Genomic DNA, 20,704 nt, shown 5'->3' with positions numbered 1-20,704 from the left:
GCTGACTCCTCTATGCCCAGAGAGACTTAGCGATGTGACCCAGACCAAGGGCCGTAAGAAGGAATGGTGAAGTGGGCATGGAGAAGAGTGTTGCTGCTGCTGCTGCTGCTAACCTCAAGTCCCTTTCTCTAATGTGTGTTGGGCATGTGTGTGTGTGTGTGTGTGTGTGTGTGTGTGTGTGTGTGTGTGTGTGTGTGTGTGTGTGTGTGTGTGTGTGTGTGTGTGTGTATGTGCAAGAGTGCATGTGGGCAGTGTTAGAAATATAAACAATGACATCCAACTTTTCAGCAACACATTTACTCTAATTCACATTCTGACCGTTGGACCATCATGTTTTCATAAATTTTATTTGCCAAGAAATACATGGATTTATATTGTTGAGGAGGAACATAGGGGAGGATGTGCAAACCAGTAGCCTCACAAGTTTGTTGATTTATTTTTTTTTTATTTTTTCAGCTCAGGCAGCTTAATCAAGTAATTTTGGGGCATCAAACACCTATGATATGCTCATTTGCATCATAGTCATGTAATGTTGCAAGACCATTTTAAATAACAGGCTTCACCTTGTCATAAGGGAAGTGCTGTGGTTCAATGTCATTTGGTCTTTTTTAAAGGAATACTTTGACATTTTGGGAAATGTGCTTTTATTTGCTTTCTTGCAGAGTTAGATGGGAAGATCGATGCTACTCTCATATCTGTGAGCTAAATCTGAAGCTACAGCCAGCAGCCGGTTTGCTCAGCTTACCATTAAGACTGGAAACTGCTAGCCTGGCTGTGTCCAAAGGTAACAGAATCTGCCAACCAGCATCTCTATAAAGTTTGGCAAGAAAGCCAATAAGTGTATTTTGCGAAATATCTAATAAATAATTTATGGGCTTTATAAGGGAACCATGTGTTGGAAGTTTCTGCTAGTGTCTTTATTCATTTGTTTATGGGAAGTCACAGTTCCACATCCTTGTTGTGTTTTGGTATGTGTCCCATATATTGCATTATCAAGGCAGCATGCTTGCAATGGTGTTAGTAGTATGATGCTAGAAAGTTAGCTATAATAATTATATCTGATGCTGAGAGTGACAATCAGTTGGTTGATTTAAACTGTGAAAAACTAAATAGTTTTTTTACGCTTACACAGATGGTTTAACTGTAAAGAAAAAGATTTAACAAGACATTTTCAAGGTGATGTCACCTGATATGCAGGTTGTGGTTTTGGTATGCTACAGTCAGTGCAGGAATGAATTCCTTCCATTTTCTACTGCTTCATACCTCTACTCCACTACATTTAAAAGTAAAATGCACTTTTTACTACACTGTATTCATTGTACAACTATAGTAACTCATTGCTTTACAGATTACAAATTTACAATAGAAACATACATGATAAGCTTATAAAATACAATGTGTGGGTAAAGATTGAACCAGTAACCCCCGACCTGTTTGGCTTGTGACCTCTTACTAAAAGCACTAAAGTTCTTAGCAGTTTCATTATAGAGAATTTCTCTATAACGCTTGATGGTTTGATTTCACCAAGAAAATCAAGATTAGAGAAAAGTTGAAAAATGAATACAGATTTGTATAACTTTTTTTTTCACAACCTCTCAGATTTGTCTTGTAAGCCCTTAGAGGACCCTTAAGTTGGGAACCACTAGACAGAAGTAGTTAAAACCTAGAGCAGCTACAGCAGTAAAATGCTGTTTACACACTGATGCATCAGTATTAATAACAGTGTTATATATAATAATCTATCAGTTACAGCATCCATTGAACCTCAGAAACAGTGCTTTTACTTTTGATACTTTAGGTCAATTTTTATGATGAGACATTTGTACTTTTACTTTAGTTGGATTTTTAATCGAGGACTCAAATTTGACGTTGATTTGTCTATAGGTACTTTTACTTAAGTAAAGGATCTATATACTTCTTCCACAACTGGCTACAGCAGTTTGTACCATCCTCAGAAAAAGTTCAGGCTATCCCTTAACTACTCACTGCTCAAGTCAAGCTGCTGAAAAGGAAAAATAAATTACCTTAGTGCAATTGGCTGCTTTAGGCTCCAGGTCGTTGAGTGTGACAAGTTCCCGGAGCAAACTACTCTCCTGGTAGCCTCCCTTCACCCCACGAAGCTTAAAATACGCCTGTGGCTTGAAGAGGATGAGCCTCAGGTTGATGGCAAAGCCAGCCATGTCGATGGCAAAGGGCCGATGGGGGTCGAACACCGTCTTCCAGCCGTAGACCTTTCCAGCTGCATTGACTTTGGGGGACTCATACCGCAAGCCGCCCACAAAGGCCACAGGCCACACTGAAACTTTCCGAGTCGATCTCATCTAGTGAGGGGAGAGTTGAGAAGAGAAATGGAGGAGGGAAGAGAGCGAATTAGTCATCTGAAAAAGCGTACATGACAGTGAGACAGTATTTGAGCATCAGCTGCCAGCGTTACAGCAGAGCATGGACGCAGGGTTTTTAGAGCTGCTGCTATTATTCATTCTGAAAGACGGTGAATATTGACCAAACCATTGTGCCGTGTGCAGCTGACACACTGTTAGATGAAAGCAGATCACACACATTGTTCAACAGCTGCCTTACAATGAGATAATTAGACACAACCATCTTTAAAGAGAGGAAAAGCGGACAGTGCCAAGAGGCTTTGAAGGAGCCAAGCCATTAGAGCAAGTGGCTCTAGTCGCTGGTTGGCAGAGGAGATACTTCAAGGTAGAGCACCTCCGTCCTCCTTTATTTTTATCCTTTAATCATCCAGCATCAAACGATCACGCCGCCCTTTTCTTTGCCTGCCTCTCAGTGAGTCTTTGCCATTTGGACAAGAACTGCTGCAGTCATAAAAGATACGTTTTTACAATGAGGGAAGAGGAAGGTTTAGGAACAGAGTCATTTAATCAAACTCAATGCAGCAGAAATAATGATGCTGGTGCCTCTCTGGAGGACAGTCTATTTAAAACGAAGGTGCAAGTGCATGTACAGTATCTAGTACGTGTGTTTATGGTATAAGATACATTAGAGTGCTTGCATGCATATAAGAGCATGCAAGCACTGGTGCGTGATATGGTGGGCTTCTGTGTTAGATTGGTGTGTGACTTGATGGGCTGCTGTGTGGTCAGTCCAGGGGATCAGTGAGAAGCAGGGTGTTAAACAGGCTGGGGGCTTATGGGAATCTCTGGATTTGAGCTATAGGGAAAATGACTGTGCCAGGCATCCAGATAAGATTTGGCAGGATGGTTGGTCTTAATGAGCTCTGGGTGTTAATGGTTGAAGAGAGATCAAGTCCTTGTGACTGCGCTGCTATAATTTTATATATGCGATCACAGTAATTTTTCCTGCTGTTATATGCCCTACATGTGGTTTGTTAGTGATACCCTGCATTTTCCATACTGTTACCCATTTACAAAAACTGCTTTTGAATGCTGAGGAGCTGCTTTAAGAACCTTCTTACAGGTTGTCTTGCCAGGTTTTTTGTAGCCAGGCCACAACTGAATCTAACCAATGACCCATTTTGCCCAAACGTCACCTGCCTGCTTCCCTCACACATATATATATATATATATATGCACAGCTTAAATCAAAGGGAAGCATAAATCAGACGCTGTGCAGGAAACATCAAGAGGCTTGTCACTTTCCCATCTATACTGAAAATGTGGAAAAGAGTGTTCCTCCTGCTACCTCTGGTGGGAATATCAGCCAGAGTAAAACAGCACAAATCCCTCTTCTGCTGGCACCCAAGCAAATGAAAACACAACAAAGTTCCTCTTGTCCCATTCTGGTAAATATGATGTGTGTTTGTTCAGCTTTTTTTTTGGTTCACTGTTGCTACAGTTGGTACTTGAATGCCTATGTGTGTGTTTAAGCTCTATTTCCACTCAGAAAGAGGTCTTCAGAGACAGTGCCCATGTTTCAAAATAGTCAAAGAAGCAATACAAAGAAAATATATTCAGGCACAAAAGAAGGCAGCCATCCAGGTACATTAATCAGCTCTTAAGGGTGCAGAAAAACAGAACTGTCATTCATTGTTTCCATCGGAGGAGTCTGAGGATTCAAGTCTTTGTCCAAACAATAGGCGAGTTATTTAGATTTTAATTTCCATGTAATTCATTATAAATGTATATTTAAAATATGCAGAATTAAGTTGGTGGATATCCCACTTTGCATTACAAATAGAGCCAGTAAATTCCAACATACAATAAAGTAGAACATATATTATTTTTAAAATATCAAATAAATAGCTGAAATCATGACAGAATCATAATGTTTTCCTTACTAATTATAATTTTGTGAGTGTAAATATAATATGAAAGCTCCATTAGTCAAAATATCATAATATGTCAATCCTGACATGTTATATTAGATTTTGTCAAAATCATCCAACCCTGCAACACAAATTCTGCTTTTGTGGTTTGCGTCATTCTTTTGAATTAAATTTGTTGACAATTATTCTTAAAGGCTGAAATTGTGAACTGAGAGCATTGGTTCAAAATAGCACAGGCCTGTAAATAACTTTGTGGTTTGGGAAGGAACCATAAACTTTTCTTATGAAGTCTCAATAATTTATGGAGTTCTTTACAGGGTGGTGTACTTTAACTGTGAGAAATGAATTTTTCATGAGTTTTTTTGTTGTTTGTTTTCATTAAGGCATGGCCTAAAAAGTATTAATTTAATAGAGGACTGTATGCACCAGAGCTACTGAAAGACTGAGACTGTATTCACACAGTGGGTATGAATACGTGGAAAACAATACTAATCTACAGCACCAAATTCTCTGGCAACAGATGTGATGTTTGTACAGTTACAACAATTACAGTCAGTCTTGCACTGGCTACCTGTCTTCAATACTCTGTACAATATCATATATATACAGTAACACAAGATACATTCATTTGATTCCATATAAACATGTAACAACCATTTATTCACATGTTTAAACTGTCCCTACGTCCAGATTTGGCTCTGACATTATTTATTTTAAATTTGTTTTACTACCAGTTCATCTTCTACAGAAAGAAACCCCCCAAAAAAGAACATTTGTGTACTTATGTTCAAATGATAACAAATGAGCTCTTAGTGAAACAGTTTTGAGTGGCTACAACTGTGTCTGCTCTCACCTAATTTTAGTTTTTAAACAGAGAGGTTTTATTCGATTTGACCGTTTTACTTGATGTCGGCAGCTCATCAGCATGTAACAATCTCAAACTAGTTTTCATTTATTTTACAATTAGATTTAAAAATGTTTTGTTATTGCTCAAAATCAAAGGATTAGTTAACTTTAGATTAACCAGGAGAAAACGATGAGCCTATTTTTAACACATGGATCAGCGTGCATCAATCTTTAACCTTGTCTCCACACTGTAGGAGTCACTTAAACGCCTATCTGTTTTCAAGCTGTTGAGGCACTCTGAATATTTACTATGGTGTCAGCAAACTACTGAATTTTTACTATGGTGTCAGCAAACTATACTGTAGTTGCAGTCAACTCTGCCTTCTGTCTGTCTGGCTGTCACTTTCTCTTTTTCTCTCGTTCTTTTTCTGTCTCTCCCTCTCCGCCTCTCTCTCTCCCCCTCAGGGCCGTTACTCTGGCTCATAAATAGGCCTGTTGGAGGTGATGGAGGGCCTCTGAGGGAGACAGAGCACTTCAGCTGATTCCCAGAGAAAGGTAATGACAGGCCCCGTCAATACCCAGCGCTCCATTTACTACGGACCCCGTCTGCACTACTAACAAGACTTGAGGCTAATACTCAGAGGACCTAGGCTGTGTCCGCTCAGGTAATTCAACTGATGTCAAGATGGATGGCCTGAGATGTACTGATTACATGCCCAAACTTCTCTCCTCCACTAGCTCCACATCCCTGACTATGCTTGTTAAGAGCTAAAAAAAAAAATGCTGGGAAGTAACTGGGAATTTATATAGTCCAACTCCTCCCTACATAACATGCCACAGATGCCACAGTATATGGCTCTGGGAACGGCTGTATGATATATAATATGTTTCACTTGATATATACTTTATATTAAACTAAAATGACACAGATAGATCCAAAAGAAAGCAATGCAATTTTAAAACATTTACATTTGTGCGTATTTGTTATCCCATACTATTCCAATAGGAATATACACTTACAGTACAGAATATCATTGACAAGATTCCTTTTGCCATGCACTAAAAATTCACACACAATATAACTTTTTTTCATTTAGACATAACATTTTAGAGCATATTTAAAAGTGCAGTTTTATTTTGCCGGATCTTTGCCCAACATGACCATAATATATTGCTGAAGGTTCACTGATTTTTGGCTCTGTTGATCAATTCCAGCCGCTCCTCTGTTGGCCGAATGGCTGCTGAGATTTCAAGCTATCTAAGAAAGCATAACCAGCTGGCCTGTGTGTTTTTGCTGGGAATCGTTCAATCTCCCAGGCCCCCTGAATTACTTACCGTGCACTCTGCACACGGTTTGTTTTTCTGACAGTCAAGTGGACATCAGCGGTGCAGCAATTGAAAGGTGGATGGAGCTTGAGAATTGTCAATAGTGGTGAGGAGTTGGCAACATTTGGTGTGTACAAACTAAGGTTAGGTTTCAGCGTAAGATTACAAAAGATGTGGGCTTTAAAAGATGTAAGCTGGGAATACTTAATACGTTAAGGTTGGAGGTTATTGGATTATGGTAAGAATAATTCAGCTACATGTACATGCTAGCCATCGTTTGCAGCTGATGTATCATAGCAAACATCAACTCACCACAGCACTGAATTGTGAGACATTTTGTAAATATCAAAACAATACTCTCATTGTCCCTTGTCTTCCTCGCCATTTTCATAAAAATACATGAAATATATCAACACTGACCTCCTCAAACAGCTCCAAGCTATATGTGTTGTCATCGTCAGCAAAGTAGACGATTCCAGCTTGGCTGCTGTTGGCGTTGAAGGTCTCCCTCAGCCACCGCAGGGCCAGATTCCTCTGCATGGTCCCCCTGGGGATTCTGGGGTCCCGAGTGTCACCCCGCAGCTTATAGTTCCTGGGCGTCTCTACATTGAGGTGCGTGTAGTTAAGCCCTGTTTCCCGGAGGAGCCGCGTGACAAGAGGCGTTCTCCTTTGCGAGTCCTCCACCAGGATCCAATGCAGGTTGGGAACGTGGAGGAAGGTGTTTGCCAGCCGTGTCAGCTCAGCCTTCTGTACTGGTCTGCTATATGTGGGGGTGATGATGTGTATGGTAGGCAGCACATCGGACCAGGGTGGAGGCCGCGTGTACACATACTCTGTTCTCACCACCTCCACAATGTCCTTATCTGAGGCACAGTATTCCTTGGAGTCCTGCGCCTGGCCACCTGCCTCCCTCTTGCCCTCAACACCATCATCTGCAGATTTGGGGATAAGAAGACATGTAAGGCATTAGTGCAACCTTGGGCTGCCCTTTGTATATTTGCCTCAGGTGACTTAAACCCAATGGGGGTAAAGTGTACCTGAGAGCCGGTGGTGGCGGACTGCAAGCCTCTCTGGAATGATAAAGATCTCTTTTACTAGGTGGTGACAGGCTGCAAAAAGTGAAAGCAGGCACCGTGAGAGGATAACACAGCTGATGGACAGAGAGACAGCGCAAAGAAAAGGAGGGGAGAGATGAGCCTTGCTATTCCCCCAGCGTTGCCTTTGGGCTTTTCTTTATAAAGAAAGAAAAAATGTGGGTATGTGGATCCAGTTGACATGACCTCTTTTTATGTTCAGACTCCACCACAGACTTCCAATGCTCTGGGTAGCTTACTACCACTATGTTACTTCCCTGCAATAAACACAGCTATGAGTTATTTTTCTGAAATCAGGAAGTCTCAGTGTTCACATTTAATAATATATTTTGCTACAGAGATCTCAAAATGCTATAAATGGCTGTGATTGCTGTGAGCAGAGTCTTGATTGGTACTGTTATCAAGTAGGAACTTGTTGGACCTCACTTTTAGTTGTTGGACTAAACACAATCACAAACTCCACTACCAATATGTTTAGTCTCTTAAATGGCTCCAAGGGTTTAAGTATTAATTTTCAGATTCCACATGTCCTTATGGAGATCTGCCTAGAGACACGCATGCAAAAAAAAAGTTTGTGTTTTATCTGTATTCTCTTTGGGTCCATGAAGACAAAAGCTGCAAATGCAGCTGCACATAAAGTGCTTAAAAGACTTTCACAAGAAACTGGGGGTTTCATTTTTGTATGAAATAGGGGTGGTGGTGCAGCCAACTACAAAACTTCAGGTGAGAATCAATGTCTGGGTATTCAACATGTCATGTTGGGCATTACAGCTACAGCAGTGACTGCTGTGCTACTAGCACACAGCTTTTTTCTTGTTTATTTCTTCTGTGGGACGGTAATTACAATTTTGAATGTTCAAGTGAGAAATATGTAACCACTTACTCACAACTTGCATGTAAACTGTGGTCAGTCAGTCAGCTGACATATACTGAGTTGACTCCAGTGAGGCTGTGTTGTTTTGGGCCCAATAGTTTGGTCATGATGGATAGAATATGATTATAGAACCATTAAGGTTGTTAATTTCTTTTCATTGTGCCACAGCTAATGGCAATCTTTGTCACTGTTCTGCCCGAGCTCCATTCGCACCTCCAACATGAGGAGGATTTTTCTGCAGCACACAGATTAACACAATCTGCTGATGGCCAGATGTTCAACAGAGGCTGCCAGCGAGCACTCTGCCAAAAACCCCCTAGCTTCTCTTTTAAGAGCACACAAAGGGAAGCCAGTGTGTAAAGCTGGGTCAGATAGCACTGGCAAAAAATATATTTTTTACACTTCATTGTGTCTTCACTATATCGCATAAGATATTAAAAGTATTGTATGCAGTTTATTGTTTACATCTTTTTCATAAAAGGCCGCCTTTTGGCATTATTTTCTATGATTGTCAGCTAATCAAACACTAATTTAGGTGTTTAGATGCAAACTGCAAAAACAAATGATTTAATAAATATATAATCATTTGTAAGTTCTGTTGACTCCAGACTGCCTTGGGTCATTTTTGTAAACCTGTTTTGTTTGTTAACCCCTGTATGGGCATTCATGACATTATAAGAAGAGGGCAAAGAGCGCTATTGATTTGCTGTCGCTCTAATTTGGGTTTGTTTACTCTGCAGCATACTTGACATTTTACACCGTTGGTTTGTGGTCCCTAGGGGATGATTGGGACGCCCAGGAGTATGTGTATTAATGACTCAGCCTGCTGTGCAAATGTGATATTACACGTGGACACAATATATTCCATGAAGCTGAACAAGCAGACAGTTATTATTTCAATTTGATGATTAAACTAACTCTGGAATGAATGTCCACTGTGTGAAACTGGGGAATAATTTAACCTAAATGGATAAAATGAATGATTGACATGCTGCCGTGTGCTACATGCTGTGTGTGGTTGAGCGTCACCAAGAAGAAAATATGGATTGATGGGATGGGGATAGGCTGTGTGAATACTGCGAAAGGAAAATGTTTATTAGCATACTGTACTGGGAAAGATATTATCAACAGAAGAAAAATATTGCATGTTAGAAACAGCTGAACAATTCATTCTATTCAACTCATACAGCAAAAATATAAAAATAACTCTTATGTGTATGAGAGCATATAAGGTAACTTCTAACTCTTCCTCATGCACATAAACCATCCACACTGATGAGATTTACAACGACTGGACAAGTGTTATTGCGCTGTGATGAAGCTGATGGTCATGGTTACTGAGTGCCTCTAAATGAACGGCCTATTGTCTAATTCTGAAGTGTAGTGTTAGGTTCGAGGACCCACTTCAAGTTGGATATTGTCAGTGGAGTGCAGTGCACTGCGTACCCTTGCGGATGGCGAGGAGTGGAGCTATAGCGCTTTGGTGCCAAACAGTGATGAGCAGAGTCCAGGGTAACACGATCAACACGATGGCAAGAATATCTCTTCTCTTCGGCATCTCCAGGATTGGTTATTTGGCTCGGCATTACCTGGAAAAAAAAAATGGATGTTTTATCAGTCCACCTTTTATAGTTCAGGTCAAGTCACTTGGGAAAACCCTGAAAAAATGATGAAATGTTTGAATTGGTGTTCGTAACTGCACGTATCAAACATTTAGAGAAATAACCTGCGTCAGATTCAAGCAAATGACAATGAATAGGGCACATTCACAGGACCTTAATTATAATTAACAGACTCAGAAACATAATATTAGGCACTAGGGGACACTGATATTCATGAGGAAAGTGAAAACTTTGGTTCTGTCAGTCTACTCTAAAATATTATTCTGCAGCAAACACAGCACCATAACAGCCTCACTAAAGACATTAAGAGTATGATGATGGAGCAGGTGACAGTTGTTCAACCTACGCAGAAAACTAAGAAGTTAAAACATAAAGGCTGCATATTGAAATGGTAACTGTAAGTGTGTCACAGCCAACGAGACGAAGGTCATAGGAAGCCACTGGAGGAGGCCATGGAGCAGGAGCTCGTGCTCTCTGCCAACCCGATGAGCTCATTGGTGCCATCACTGAGGACGGGCGGTGACTTCATGCCCAGTGCTGAAAATATTTACCGGCCAAATGGCAGGAAACAATGTCACCAGACTGCGGGTTGACTGTTTGGCAAATGTGCAGAGTCCAGATCACTTGGTTCAGCTTTGTATCCTTCTAATCACAGCATGAAAAACATTACGTGGGAATGCATTTAAATAGCATCCACAAATGAATATAATCTTCTTAAAATGTAATTTATTTATGATTTCTCACAATTTGATTAGAAATGGGATTAAGTCTTTGTATTTATGTAATATACACATTAATTAAAAAGGTTAAAATATCAATGTTTTCTTCAGTCTAACAAACTTATTAAATGCATTAAATGCATTGCCTTCCTCACTGACATCATTTGATCTCAGCACTGTTTATTTTAACTTGCACTCCTCTTATCTTCTTGTGCTCTCTCAATGTTACTGCCAAGCTGTTACTGCCTCCTCTAATAAAGGTACAGTCTGTGAGGTCAAAGAAGGTTTAGCCTCCAAGTTTGGGCTTCCCAGTTAACATACATTCAGATCACAGGAGGAGGGTAAAGAGTTGTATGGAGTGCTGCAGGAATGAGTCCTAAAACCCAGAAATGAGTAGGCAATTTAGCGCTTATGATAGATAGATAGATAGATAGATAGATAGATAGATAGATAGATAGATAGATAGATAGATAGATAGATAGATAGATAGATAGATAGATACTTTATTTATCCAGAGGGAAATTCAAGAATATATATGGTTATATATATATATATATATATATATGTATAGTTACCTCAACTTAAAGTCAGCAAGTTTTTTTAATGGGTTTTGATTTGATGCCTTAGATCAAGACTTCTGACGATTGTATTTACACTTCATAAAGGTGATGTTAATTTGTGACAATTATCTTGCTGACAAAAACATGTATATCATAAACCTTTGTTTTTTTGCCACAGAGTTTATTTTCTGCAATAATCCAAAATCCAATGGAAAAGTAAAGTCCCATTGGCTTTTTGTCAAAGGAACCAGGGTGATGCCAACTTCCGAGCTACCCTACAAAAAGTTGAAAGCCTCTTACTTCCACAATTCTCAAATTTATGGTAGAATAAAAAGATAGACCAGGGCTTTCAAGACCCAGAGTAAAAGAAAGCTTGTATTTAAACACACATCTTCCTCTGTTAACATTTTATGAACAAATTGCATCTTTCATGAATGAGATAAATTTTTCCCTCCTCCAGTTGCATTTTTATGTAAAAGTCTGCCAGAAGTTGTTATGAAAAGGACAAATGAACACTGGAGAACATAACTGACGTTCTTATGATTGCGTCCACTCCCTGTACTGCACTTCATTGCCATGCAGTTCATTTACATTGAATTTAAGGATGACAGACCTCCACATCTCTCCCAGGCTCTGTCTCTCCTCCTCCTTAATAGGCTTCTGGCATTACGCCGAGCCCTAACTGGAAAAATGCAGTTATTAACTGATGTGCTCAATTAAACAAAGGAGAAAAGCAGACATAATGTGAGCACAGGTGTTTGCTGTATTCATTTCAGCTTTACACATGAGGAAACAAGTCATCACATTCCCCACAGTGATCCTGCTCCCACTGCTTGAGAAGGTGGCAGAATATGGAGGCTTAACATAATTGTACATGCCAATTATGTTTATTGAGCTCTGTAAATAAATATACCATTAATGCCCAAGCCATCGGGTAAGAATGGCTTAAGTATGAATAGTTGTGACACAAACCCTACACCATATACGTACATGCTTCCTGCTGATAAAGAAATTGGTACTCCTGTTTTAAAGCAGTTTTTTTTCTACTTCAAGGGGGAAGGTGATTTACAAAGTCCTCAGTGGAAAATATTATTGTGCATGGTTCTGCACGCTTATGTACAAGTATAAGAAGTTGTACAGAAAAAGACATTACCCAGACCCTTCCATGTCCATGTCCTGATGGTATGGGACTCTGATAAGCACAGTGACTGCATCCCTTTGAGCCATGTTTTTGATGGGAGATATGGGGGACAGATGGACAATCTTCTAGAACCCCATAAACAAAAATAAACCAAATGTGCTTTTTGAAAGAAAAAGGTTTGACCATGTTAATGCTACAGTTGGAAAAAATAAGCCTTGTAGACCATCTCATCATAACGTGAAATACAGCTATTTTACAGACGCTTACAAATGCCAGAAATGCAAACAACCCATAACAGCCTATAAATATGTAATAACCAATTTCTAGTTGATAGGTAGTAAATATAGTCATCTCCAAAGAAAAAAAGAAAAAGTAGTTCATGTAATCTGGAAGGCACTCACAGAGAACAAATCCCCATTCATGCCAAACATCTACCCAAAAGACATCATTGCTATTGCTTACATTTTATGCGGAATGGATTTTTTGACCTTGTAAATATGCACTTAGTAATGGGAGAAAGTATCTGGCTGCTGAAAAATGATAGCTTTTTTAAAAGGAGAAAACCTAGAATTTTCTCCCAGAAAACCTAGAAAAACCTTTTTCGATCTAGTCAGTTCTTTACCCAAGTATGTTTTCTTTTATCCAAAAAGCCAATTTCAACAAGGCGGATCGCTCTGCAAATACAGACGGCATTTAATAGACTTTACGGGGATATTCCACTTTCATAAAGTTGGACCACGGCAAAAGATGGATTAAAATTAGAATGGTCAAAATGGAATCAGCAGAAGCTGAGATATCCTTTCAGTCCCTATTGTAAGTCAAGATCCCAAAACTACATTTCCCACAATGCAACCTGATAGCATCCTTTGATAGACCCTCGCTGCCTGGTAAATGCCCACATCTTTCAAACTCCTCACCTCTAGTTTGCAATGAGACATTTATAGTCCCTAATCCAAAGCCAAGATAACACTGATGACATCACTATGACATCATCAGGCTTATTTTCTCAAACTGACAAAGGTCATCCAGAGAAAACAAAACTGATTTCAGAGGTTGAGTAGCACTCCTTATGACCAGTAAGCTGACCTTCATGTGTAAAGTGGAATGGCCCTTTAATACCATTGCTTGTGTGTAATTAAAACAACCATGTGAATGAAAAAGGCTTTGGATGCTCACCCACAGTTATAACTGGATCATGGCACCACTGGTGATGCGCAGCTGGGAAGACCACACTGCATACTGGACGAGCTTTGTAGTGGTGACATCCTCTATGACACCTCAGCCGACCATCTCCTTTCCCTCTTTCTCTGCCGTGTCTACTCGCGCAGACAGGCAACACTGAGTCCAGACCTGCAAAATAAGGACATTTCAGTGAATATGACTCAGTGATGAGAGATTGTAAGAGCTTCTCTCTTTGTATTTTCACAGCGTGTGCCTTCATGTGCCCCCCACGAGACATTCAAGGACAGCCAGCCAGGTTTAAACACAGCAGTTTGGACAGGGCCTAAGAGTCAAATGCCTTACAGAGATTCTTGGCTATAGACACCTTCATGAGCAGTGTGGCTGTGTGACGCCTATTCATTATTTAACATCAAAGAGCACGGGCTGAAAATGCAGCTGAGGAAAAGTGTGTCAGTGTAAAGTAATGAACTCTAATTTGGATGCACACCATTCAGATTCACAGGAGGAATCCCTCCCCCCAGGGGCTGGTGATATACCACTGCTATGCTGGCATTTCTGGCTCTTATGTGTGAAATGGTTAATACTGTATATTGATAAGTTATAAGCCCCACTGCACATAGACATAGACTCAGTATTTTTCTTTTTCTTACACCTAATGTGGAAACTGGAAGAGGGTTAGTCACAACTCCATTGCTTGCCAAGAGTCTGGGGTGGAGGATGCTACAAAAATAAACTGGCATCATGTCTTATTCAAATACATCTGAGGGAACGCTGCTTCTATGGAGGCTTATCCTTCACTCAGGCAGTGATGTCTGCATGCTGCATCAGCTCCAAAACTGGATGGCAGAAGACTGTATTTTTAGGGGCTTTGTAATAGAGAATCATATAGGTTTTGGGGAATGAACAGCAGGAGTCCCTGAATCATTTTACTGAGGCACACTGTTGTATAAAAAGGCAAATTACTTGTGATCCAGTCATACAGTGTTTGTGCTTGATGTGCACAAAATTTCAACACAATCTATTTTCAGATTGCCCTGATGCATTGTCCAATTTCTCAAACTGAAGGATCATGCATCTGAGGGTTGACATCAGTTGTGTGGAAAAAGGAATAAAAGATGAATATGAGCAACGGTCCTCATGGGTTAGTGCAGCTTCTGCAGCGTTTGCTTTTTATGATGGTGACAAGCGAGTACAGTAGTGACAAAAAAATAACTAAACAGCAGCGATAGAAAGGCTTTACAGTTGCTGCCAGGTACTGTCATGCAAGTTGCAATGACAGTGTTGTCGCACTGATTTCTTTACAGCACTCCCCTCTTATACACATTGTGATGGAGCTAAACAGAAGAAAACACAGTGTAATACAACAACCTGCCAAAATCTCAGACCCTCCGACAGGCCACTGCAGCGTCTCAGTGCTAAACATTTTTGAAAGAAAATGTTTGGAAAAACAAAACAGCACGGCAAGCACTACCAGCTGGAGCTGGAACCCGTCATGCTGTTATGTTATACAGAATGTGCAGAGCTAAAAATGCTTCTTTTGTAATAGAAAATGCATTCATTAAAAGTTTTGATTTCTCTTTTGGCACAGAGTTGTTGTTTTTTATTTTATTTGAGGAGAATTGAGTCATGCAGGATTTACTTTTAAAGGAAGATTCTACTTGGAATTATGCTATGAACTACTTACTGTAATCTTACTTTGGTCCAGACTGAAACATCTCCACATCTGTTGGACAGATTACCATAAAATTTGTAGAGACATCAAGGGACCCAAAGGATGGATCAAGGAGGATGTTGGAGACTCAACAGAAATGTTTGTCATGGAATTTGGTACAGTCCAGACATTCATGCCCCCCTCAGGACTGAAGCCTCCTCTTAAGGTCAAATATTAATTGGTAATATGTTGATTTTTTTACCCAAATCTATGTCATTTCAAATTAATTAGTAAATGCTGGGATGCTAACCCATTAAACTAAGAAGGTGAAGATGGTAAACACTATAACGTACCTGCTAAACATCAACATGTTAGGATTGTCATTGTGAGCATGTTAGCCCATGTTATCTAGCTCGAGCACTGTTGTGCCTAAGTACAGAGCTTAGAAAGTGAACATTACAGGCATAGCACAGCATGGCACACATACACATGAAACAATAAAACAAAACTCCAGCTTCCATTTCTCATTGTTTCTGCCTTCTAATCAATTTCACTCTAATCTCTTCTGTTATACTAATGTAGAACGTTCCTCCATCTCTGCTCAACAGGGAGTAAAATAGTAACAAATAGGTAGCACCAACAGATGTAAAGCAAGGCCTCTGGCTGACACGAGCACCCAGGTGGCCTGTTTGTGTCTGTGGCACCTGAACTGTGTGATGTGGCACACCGAATACACACCACAGACTGCAGCAGCCAATGGCAGACAATGAAGCTTGACAGCCTTTCACATCAGCATGAGTTAACCAGCTGTGACGAGAACACCTGCCACTGATTAATGAAGAATCACAGCAACAATGCCACGTATGCAAATTGTTGTGTTGGGGGTGGGGGGCAAACAGTCCGTTTCTCTCTTGTCAGAGATACAGGGTGAAATAAAAATAAATAAAAAGGAAGGGAGATCTGGACAGCATTACAAGTTCTCCCTTGTTTTAGGACCGTGTGTCGTACTTGATTTTATTATTATGATTTCATGATTATGGCATAATATATAAGCACCAATACACTCATCTTTACTCAGCTTGGGTAGCAAATTCCTATATTAGTACCATATGCGGCTTATATGGTTTTATTTCCTCAGATCTCTTAATGATCTTACCTCAAAGCCTTCCTTGTAACTGAGCTGACTTTTGGGAATGCAAAACAGTATCTCTGCACAAATCTGAAACAAAAAAGCAGCTCTTTCAATAACTTTTGCTTCTAAAATCCTCTGTCTTACTTATAAAGTAAATTACTACTTAAAAATATGACCATTTTAGACCCAATTGGCATCATCTTTAAAATAATAAAAACACAATGTAGTATAGCGCCTCCAAGCTATTACTTGAGAACGCAGAGTGCCTCATTAAACTTTCCTTTGAATCTAGCTAAATTTCTTTTGAAGAGTATCTTTTCTTCTTGAACAATTTTCTGAGGATTCATCAGGCAGCAGTCAGAACAAAAAAGGCTCCAAGTGATTTTTTTTGTGGGACAAATCTATTCCATATACTGAAAAGATGGATTCATGTTGCATGTGCCATGTTTTGTATGTTGGTAATCTTAATTGTGAAATGCTTTGTGACTGTCACTGAAAGATATTGTAACCAAAATACATACATTTTGGTAAGAAAAGATCTTAACTTGAGATCTACATCGCTTTTTTACCCAAGGTTTTCAACCATACCTCATGGAAATGTTTTTCTATTGTCATGGAAATAACTCGGTTGTCAATTATGGAACTTCACATGATACTGAACTGTTATCATCTGTCAACTGAGCAAACTCAATTTGCTGACGAAGACCACAAGACATGATTTAAAAGCATGGGGGGAAAAGCTAGTAGGTGGATATTAATTTAAGATAAGTAAATTCTTCTGACTGGAAACATTTTAATTACCGTAAGTTTGGTCTTAGGCAGTGTTCAGTCAGTCTTCAGATAAACAACTTTATATGTGAAATAAAATTAACATAAAAAAAAATTAATGTGCTCCCTTTATAAACACATATTTGTATTATATTTTAACATAAAATGTTGAAATATGTTGAAAACATTCCTGTTATTTGGGCTATAAACATATAAAGGCACGGACAGTAAACTTTGATAATTTATTACTCAGTCCCTCACACTGACAAGTATATCAAAGCTATCAAGTCAGCTCACACGTTCTCCCTCTTCATCCCCCTCTCCCTCAGATTGGTAAAGCCAAATCTTCTAAGACGAAGCGGGGGCAAGTTTCCAAGTTTGTAATCGAGTCTGCTTCTGACTTCTGAGCTCTCTTGGCCCCAACCGTCTCTTATTTCCTGAGGACCAATAATAACATCATCTTTTCCTTGCTTGGTTTGTGGCAATATTTTGATGTACTCTCCAGTCGACAGGGAAGAGAGGCTCTCGGGAGATAACTGTGTCCTGGTATGTCCAATCGTTCGTTTTCGTTTTTGAATTCATTGGTCTCAGACCAACTTGGTGAAGCCCAGAACAGTTTTTAGAGATATCTGGGGAATCTTAGAAGACAAGTTGCTGCAATAGATCATTATTGATGTTACTGTCACAGCCCCAAAAAACAGCTTTGCCTAGAGGTGTCATTAAAATCTTCTTTTGAATCCGAGGGCATTGATTCAAACAGGCTTAATTGCTTTTGAAGTACAGTAAGCCAGGAGCAGGTGATCTGTCTAGGCTTTCCCTGACGTTTCACTTCTCACATTGTCCTGGTTTTGTATTTCAAGGCACAGATTCATCATAACATCATTACAAAGTTGTACAGCGCTTGATGTCAGCGATAAATGTTTTTTAAACTGACAATGTTACATACTTGAATGCGTCATGGACAGTAAGAACAATGCATGCATGCCTTTGTATATACTTATTGTATATATATAAGTTCTGCATCTGTGTGTAATTAGCAAGACTAAACAGAAACCTTCAGAACCAATCAGCAAAGTTTATGACATTATTGAACATCAACCAAAATCTTCACGCTTTCCTCCATTCTTCAAATTTTTTGCAAGTTTGTATGCATGAATCCCAGGTGTAAAATCTCTCATTTTCAAGCCAGATTTCCAGTGTGTATAAATACCGTACATTCATTAATTACATTTTATTTATAGGCTCAATTTATTAGTTTCTCTCTCAAACTGTGAAATGTAATGGACGGAAAAACAATCAGAGGCAGCTTCATTGGTGTACTTGAGAACAATCTTGTGTTTTAAAGACTGGGGTGCACTGAGGCAGTTTGAATCTTTCTGACTGTCGTTTTCTCACAAACTAATTAAACTCATTTGTGGGCAGAGGGGGGACTGATGACACACGGTAAAATTTTAATTTGAAATCTTGAGCAGAATTGGCAATTATTTTGCTTTTCAAAATATGAACGAGTGTTTAAAGTTCTTGGAATTAAAAAAGGCATAAAAAAAAAAAAAAAACTGAATCCAGATCTTCATGTGACTTGTGTTGGAGGAAGTGTTTCCTCTGTTAAAATGAATACAGATGGGAAGATCTTTTTAGGTCAGCCTTGCTATGCCACAATTCATTCTAGGTTTAGGTTCAACAAAAGGTCGCCTTCACACTGGTTTTGTGTTACTTGTCCCATCAATCCAATTTACACCTGCCATGGAGCAAGTGTCTTCAAAATTTGATCCCCTCCTTATGAAACAACTGCATTGAGTCAAGCTAATAATAGAAATGCAGGGAAGGCAAGCAACTCTATGTAGACGGTGGCTGCCTGTGAGAGGAAAGACAGCTATGTTGTTTATGATCATGTTAGTTTACTTTAAATAAGGCTAAGTGGAATTATAACTTACTAGTTGAGCTGACAGTGGTAATAGTTTATGCAGTAATTAGTAATCAAAGAGTTTCTAAAATGGGATGTAAACATGTCAATCTTTAGTCTGCCAGATTTTAAGTATTTGCATGGAACAAGACCAGTTTTCCCAGTACTGTAAATGCTGTTTGATACAAAAAATACTGTCGCAGCAAGTGCTGTTTCTCATGCTTGATTTAGATGAGGATGGGTGTTTCATTTTCAGGAAAACTTGAATAACCCATTAGCTGTGAGCATCGGCCCTGATTGATGGCCCCAGTCCACGCCTGGATCAGGCTGGCGCAGCAATGATTAAAGATTTAAGAGCACCAACCTTCAGGCAGGTTCTTCTCTGCTGATAACTGCGGGGGATAGCCTAGTGCAGTCTGCCCTTAACTTATCCTGACTAATTTATAGTTCGGCTCACCCAGGGCACATTTCCAATGAGCATGATGCATTCTCTCACAGCTGGCTGAGCAGACTGAAGGCGTCCCACCAGGATTGCAGGGGATGCCACTGAGACCTGGACCTGCCATGTTGGGTCAGCATAGCTCAGCTCTGATCAGGATAGAGTCAAGGAGATGTCATCTTGGGGAGACCACAGGGAGAGACCGGAGTAATACCAGCACTGCTTCAAAGTTTCTCCTCATTAAGAAACTGTATCTGTACTATAAGTGTGACAGAGATAGCAGTCATTGGTGTACGCTAAAGCACATAGATTGGATTTATTAAAAGTATCAACTCCATCAAATCAAAGGACTATCTCAAACTTACAATTTTGCCATTGGAACCTGCAGTTTTGCCATTTCTGGAAATACTGTCTGGCAGAGAGTTATGAGAAAATTGATACCACTTTTATATCTGTAGAGAAAATATGAAGCTACAGCCAGCAGCCACTGAGGCTTAGTTTAGCACAAAGACTGGAAACAGGGAAACAGCAAGTCTGGTTCTATCCAAAGGTAATAAAACCAGCCTACCACCACCTCTATAACTCATTAATTACACTAATTAACATGTCATATCGTCTTCATTTAATCTATAAAAAAGACTGGTGTAAAAACAGCAGTTTGATGTTTTAAGTCGGGTTATTTGCCTATAACCGCAAGTAAAATATGTCTTGGCTTGTTGCCTGGCAACTGATCCCAACCAAGGAACAGTCACAAAACTCCCAGTAAAGCAAATTGCCATTTCTACACTTAAATAACTGTATTTGATAAAATGTCAAATGTATTCCTTTAAACTCACTGAAATAATGAATGAATATTAATGCTCTTCAACAACACTGACCAAATTTTAATTTTCAGGGTGAACTCTTTTTTTGACATTACAGGCAGGGGCTGGTCATCAGAGCTAAGGCAAAAAGGAAATTAATAACATATTCAAGATTTAGATGGCAACCTTACTGCTGCCATTAGAGGTTTGGTCTATATTGTAAATTAGAAAATGTCGTTCCTTTCTGTGTCATTAAAATGACAAGCAATATCAATCATGAAGCAGGAGCTTTTGTTGAAAATGACACTAAATCAATACATTACAACTGTTGGAGAATCTCCAGCAATGATTCATGAAAGAGGACTTCAACCATTACTTACAATAAAAGGGAT

General features: G+C 39.5%; 1 protein-coding gene across 4 annotated transcripts in view; it reads right to left on the bottom strand.

The window, feature by feature from the left end:
* The window catches only part of b3gat1a (beta-1,3-glucuronyltransferase 1 (glucuronosyltransferase P) a), a 72,311-nt gene that overhangs the window by 5,673 nt on the left and 45,934 nt on the right, over positions 1-20,704 (bottom strand). The window contains exons 3-7 of one of the 4 annotated variants that reach the window (XM_051398353.1): positions 13,615-13,784; positions 9,839-9,981; positions 7,462-7,533; positions 6,845-7,356; positions 2,025-2,321 (exon numbers count right to left, since the gene is read on the bottom strand). In XM_051398353.1, coding sequence (XP_051254313.1) covers positions 2,025-2,321; positions 6,845-7,356; positions 7,462-7,533; positions 9,839-9,950 — 993 coding nt within the window. In that variant the 5' untranslated portion in view covers positions 9,951-9,981; positions 13,615-13,784. Of the gene's footprint in view, positions 1-2,024; positions 2,322-6,844; positions 7,357-7,461; positions 7,534-9,838; positions 9,982-13,610; positions 13,785-20,704 lie in introns of all 4 variants that reach the window. The other 3 variants (XM_051398352.1, XM_051398354.1, XM_051398355.1) reach the window with 3 other exon arrangements.

Source organism: Dicentrarchus labrax, unplaced genomic scaffold (genome assembly GCF_905237075.1).
Source record: "Dicentrarchus labrax unplaced genomic scaffold, dlabrax2021, whole genome shotgun sequence".
Taxonomy (NCBI): Eukaryota; Metazoa; Chordata; class Actinopteri; family Moronidae; genus Dicentrarchus; species Dicentrarchus labrax.
This window is presented reverse-complemented; position numbering and strand designations above follow the sequence as displayed.